The sequence below is a fragment of the Anopheles stephensi genome, chromosome 2, assembly GCF_013141755.1.
Source record: "Anopheles stephensi strain Indian chromosome 2, UCI_ANSTEP_V1.0, whole genome shotgun sequence".
Classification (NCBI taxonomy): Eukaryota; Metazoa; Arthropoda; class Insecta; order Diptera; family Culicidae; genus Anopheles; species Anopheles stephensi.
In genome coordinates this window covers 37,846,991-37,852,654 of record NC_050202.1, presented here as the reverse complement: position 1 = coordinate 37,852,654, position 5,664 = coordinate 37,846,991, and the positions used below count along the sequence as shown (strand labels likewise).

At 44.9% G+C, this 5,664-nt stretch overlaps 1 protein-coding gene across 1 annotated transcript; it reads right to left on the bottom strand.

Annotated features, from left to right (window-relative positions):
* Positions 1 to 727: 727 nt before the first annotated feature.
* Positions 728 to 1,611, bottom strand: LOC118517731 (uncharacterized protein K02A2.6-like). The gene is made up of 2 exons (XM_036064183.1): positions 1,028 to 1,611; positions 728 to 875 (listed from the first exon to the last, which is right to left on the bottom strand). Exons 1-2 carry the CDS (start codon positions 1,398 to 1,400, stop codon positions 808 to 810), a joined length of 441 nt encoding a protein of 146 aa, XP_035920076.1. The 5' UTR covers positions 1,401 to 1,611; the 3' UTR covers positions 728 to 807.
* Positions 1,612 to 5,664: the final 4,053 nt, after the last annotated feature.

Genomic DNA, 5,664 nt, shown 5'->3' with positions numbered 1-5,664 from the left:
TGGAGCCTGTTTGCCGTGTACGTTGGAATCCCCTTTTTGCTGCCAAATATGCGTACTAGTGGTCGGTGGTCGGTCTGAAGCGTGAAATGACGACCGAATATCATGCGATGAAATTTGGTTACAGCGAAAATTATAGCCAGTCCCTCTCGATCGATTTGGCTATAACCAGCTTCCGCTTTGCTGAGCGCTCTGGATGCATGCTGTACCACTTTTAAGGATCCGTCTGGGTACTTGTGAGATAGAGTTGCCCCTAATCCAACCGAAGATGCATCGGCGGAAACAACTATGTCACGCTTCGGGTCGTAGTGAGTTAGCAAGAGTTCCGATGATAAAAGCGCTTTGAATTGGTCGAACACCTTCTGGCAGTCTGATGTCCACTGAAACGAGCTTCCGTCTAGTAGCAACCTATCCAAAGGATAGCGTAAGTTGCGCATGTTTGGGATAAATTTGGCATAAAAATTTATCGCACCGATGAATGACCGAACACCTGTGACGTCTTTCGGAGGAGGTAGCTGTTTTATGGCGTCGATCTTGGCTGGGTCGGGTCGCAGGCCTCGGCTGTCGATGATGTGCCCAAGGTAACGGATTTCCGGCTTGTTGAATGCGCACTTTTCTTTTCGAATGGTAAACCCGTAATCCATTATGCGCTTCAGGGTTTCTTCAAGGGCGGAATCGTGCTCTTCCTGCGTTCTTCCTCCGACGATTACACAATCCATATATGCGGACACTCCATTTACACCGGCAAGCATTTTGTCCATTATTTGTTGGAAAGCACCAGGCGCCACTTTGATGCCTGGAGGGAGCCTGTTATAATGATACAGGCCTCGGTGCGTGTTGATGGTAAGCAGGGGTCGGCTCTTCTCTTCTATTTCCACCTGCAAAAATGCGTCGGATAGATCAATTTGTGTAAAGATAATGCATCGGGCTAGCTTTGAAAAAATGTCCTGTGGTAACGGAAGCGGATACTCATGAGGGTGTAGCGCTGCATTCAATCCAGTCGAATAGTCTCCGCATAATCGTAGTTTACCGTTTGCTTTCCGAACCACAACGACTGGTGCAGCCCAATCCGAAAAGTCACAAGGTGTGATGATCCCCAGATTTTCAAGCCGATCTAGCTCCTTGTTTACGGCATCTTCCATCGCGTATGCGACCGGACGTTTCGGACGAAATACTGGTTGGCTATCCTGTCGCAGCTGTAGATGAATTTGCACTTTGGTGCACAGGCCTGTTCCGTGAAAAACTGTCGGAAATTTTTCCTCCCATGATCGTGGTTCCGCTGTTCTGATGTGATTACAAAAATTATCCATTGGGATCGTAGCCAAACCGAAAAGATGAATAAGGTCAGCCCCGAGCAACGACAGATCGGCTTTTGACACACGGATTGTTGCTCGCTTGATCATGTTGTTTATTTCCACGTTGGCTTCGAACTCACCTTCAAGGCCGAATACATCTCCAGAAGCTGCTTTTGCTCTTACCTTCGGAGGGTTAAGGTGAGGCTTACCCAGTTGCTTCCATAGACGATAGCTGATGACCGAAATGTCCGATCCGGTGTCGAGTTGTAGTCGAGCTGGTTTTTCTCCGATCAGTAAGTTGACGTACTTGCGGTTCTGCTGCACGCTGCACACGTTGACTCGTACTACTCGAGATGATACGGCACGACGATGATCGAACCGCGGCCGTGCTTTGCGTCGGTGGGCAGAGCTGCAAAACCCTTCTCGATGACCCGTACGTCCACAATCACGGCACTTGTTGGCTCTGTAAGTGCATTCGCGGGTCCAATGAAGGGCACCACAAAGCCAACACGGGGTACGGGGTTTAGAAGTTTCGCTTCGCGGGCCTGATTTGGGGTGACGGTCGGTGTTGTTCCGGTAAAAGTGACGGCTGCCTTTAGCTTGCACCGCGTGCACTCTCTCACTGGCATCCGTAGCGATCATTGCACTATCCGCTTTCACGCGCATTAATCGCTGGCAATCCGCTGCTAGCTGCTCCAAGGTGGCGTTCTTCCTGTCTTCGATGGCGGCTAACAATTTCATCCTTATGTCCTGTACGCTTTCGTCCTTCAACCCACACACAAGGATGAGGCATTTAAAATCTTCCTCCGTCATTGAAGAAAATTCCGCATCGACGCACGCTTTGTTCACTCGACAGGTAAATGCTAGCAGGTCCTCGGTGCGCATTTTCGTTATATTAAAACACTTGAAGCGCTTGCTTAACACCGACTCCATTTTGCCGAAAAGAACGCTTAACTTGTCCACCATTTCGTTAAAGGTGAAATCTCTGGGTGCACGCGGCAATATGAAGTTGCTAAAACGGGCGTGTTCGGCGGTCCCAAGTTTGCGTCCTAGGAGTCGAACCTTGGCGGCGTCATCCAAGCGGGAAGCATCTTCTCTGAACAGGTCTACATACCGTGTGTACCATGATGCAAAAGTTATTCCCGCCTCTGGATCGTACCGGAACTCACTAATATTCCCCGCTAGGGCTTCCAATATCAGCTCCGGGTTGCTCGGTTTTGACACAGGTTGCTGGTCCGGGATGTGTGGCTGCAGTTGCTGTTGTTGCTGTTGCACGAGCTGTGATAATAACTGCTGTTGCTGTGCCATTTGCTGCTGCTGTTGAACCAGTTGCTGTTGCAAAAGTTGCAGCGTTTGTTGCAGCGGCGTTGGATCCGATGACACGTGCTGCGCTGGCTGGAGGTTGATGAACCCGGCATTAAGGATTCCATTTTGCGAGAGACGACGCTGCTCCTCGGTGATAGGCGTCTCTTCTGGGCTGGACATTCTGCGGCGTTTCTCTGCTTGACGTCGATCGTTTCCACTAATTCTCGTCGCCACTTTTGTGTTTGTGCACTGGTACTTATTTTTTTATTTCACTTAAAACACAATTAAAACGAACATTAAAACAAACGTAAAATACGAGGCCGCGTGCGAGCCACGTCTGTCCCGGAACCGTGATGAGCAGAGAGTCCCCCAGGATCCGCATGATCCTTACTCACGAACTTCTACGCTCTTAAAGCGCATCCCCGATCGTTGCTAGAGCGAGACAGCCATATCCGCTACACATCGGATGCTGTCAGTTCCCAGACGGCATAGAGCGCACGGTTAGGCTACGCTCTAATCAGGATGCAACAATAAATGTTGGAAAATGCCTTACCCAATCTCGTGAACATCCTTGATGGCGCGCAGAATGTTTAGGAATCAGTAGGTTGCAGATCGCTTAAGTTGGAACTCTCGCAAATATTGAATCAACGATCCTCGATGTGTGCCTTTCAATAAAAATGAAGAGACGAGTTAAGAAACATAAAATATTCCGTTAAGAATAAAGCTACTTTTCGTTCGGAAAAATGGCTTAATCTAGCGCCATAAGCTCTCGATGCTCCTGGTATGCACAAATGGGTCGTTTGGGTCTAGAAAGTTTTCACTATACTTGACCATAGCGTGGGAATATTCATCATTCTCCAAGCCATTGTAGACTCGCCAACCGTCCATGAGGATTGTAGACTCAGATGATGCCGTGTCGGGTGCTTGCATGATAATACTTTGCAGCGTGGCAGCATTCCATTTCTGCAACAGCTTAAGGAATATGTCGCGCGTCTCCCGACCGATACCACCGATCAGCCACACCTGGTTGTTGTCTGCCATCCGTCCGTGATTTTATTTCCGCTTGGTGACAACGGACTCGTCGATTTCCACAGTCAGTCCGCTACCACCAATCGTTGCCTGCCATTCCTCGATATACTCGGAGCTTATGCCATGGAGCATCTCGTACCACCGAAGCACTGCCGCTTTTCCTGCACGACACTCGACACCAGCAACTGTGCTCGTACTGTTCCGGGACCACTCGTATGTCAGCTCTAGCAACTGCGGGAGCGACAGCCTGGAGTTTTAAAAAATGCTGTTGGTCCGGACAGTACACTCTGATCCGATGCAGGCCTACGTAGCTTTGCAAATCCATTTGCTCGATGCGTCAGCTTCGTGGATCGGTTGCGCATTTCGCACGATTGCGTCGGCGGAAGCAATCCAGCTTCCTGTAACAACCGAACCAACAAATTTTTAATATTAATGTAACGCCCATTTTTGCGACTGCTCCTGAACATTGTGCTATTCTGTCGATGATGGACAAATTATGGTCGTGTAAATACGTGTCTTCGTTTTAAAGACCATATGATGCATGTGTGTAACAGATTTCCAATACACATATTTGTTCTGTTCCTGATACAGTGTTTGAACGTATATTTACGATACGTGCACACAATTAGAATTACGGGTTTTGCATGTCTGCTTTTATTTATCTATGAGTCTGTGAGCACCGGATAAATTATTCAAGCAATAATATTGTTGTAGTTTTATGAAAAATATGCTATGAAGCATAGCTTCTATGGTCAAATATCATCGTCATGCAGTAACAGTATGTGCTGGTATTTAGTAGTATATTTAATATGTTCAACGGCGAGTCAATAATCGCGAGGGTTTCCGTAGGCCACCAGTTTTTTTTTTATTAAAACGATACAGTTTAGCTTAAAACTATGATTCTTCAATTGGTAAGGTCGATTGTCTGTAGCGCTGTTGCTTTGTTATTATTAACAAGTTCTGTATATTTTGCAAATATTTTCAAAACTTTGAATTTCTTTTCTTTGTTCATGTTCTTAAGAATTGGTTTCGCCATTTCCTCAAAACTGGGCATTGTTGTGTCTATTTCGTTGGCTATGTTCTTTAAGTTTTTCCATAGTTTTTTAACTACTGTACATTCTGTAAATTTATGTCTTAAAGTTTCGCTTTTTCCGCAATTACCACAATTGTCGTTATCCTCTATTCCTAACTCAAATTCTTTTAATTTTGTATGAATTTTTTCATTAACTACTGTGTAGTATGTACTTCTTTCATTAGAATTCAAGCGATTATTATTAATGTTTCTCCAAATGGTTTTCCAATTCATGTTTGGATTTTTTTTTACTATGTGTGGTGAGGGCAAATAATTTATAGGATATTCATGTGAATTTTTTTGCTGTTAAATCTTGATGAATTGAAATGGATAAATAAGCATATTCTTTGACAAATATGGCTATACATGGATAGTAGCTGGGGAGTTTAGTGATGTTAGGGGGATTTTCAATCGTGTTGTTCATTTCGCAGTGAATGGCATATAGTTCTTTTCTTTTAAGTGACGGTTTACAAGAAGAGATTTTAATTTTAGGTCTGGAGTTAATAAGTTTGGGCCGCCGTTCGCTTTTGATAATGCCAGCTGTTGTATGCTGACTCTAAGACCACATCTAGGCCACATGAATTGCCCTAGTGTGGAAGTAAGTTTGGCAATATGGTATTTGTTTGGGGTAAGAATGGATCCTAGGTACCATAACTTGGAGGTGAGAAATGTATTTGAAAGAATAGCACTTTGATTTAAATTTATGTCTCTCATTTTGTGTTGCCTAATTAATTGCGCGAATGTTTTGGTAGTGACATCCCAGTTGAGTTTAATAGTTAGTCTTAGCGAATTTGAGAACCATATTCCTAGGATTTTAATTTTGAAATCCGTTGTAATCCATGGTATAACAATTTTGATTTTGTTATTCACAAGGCCTATATCTATGCCTTTTGTTTTTTCTGTATTTAGTTTGGCGCCAGATACTGCACAAAATGTGTCAAAAGTTTGCTTGATTTCTTCGATTGT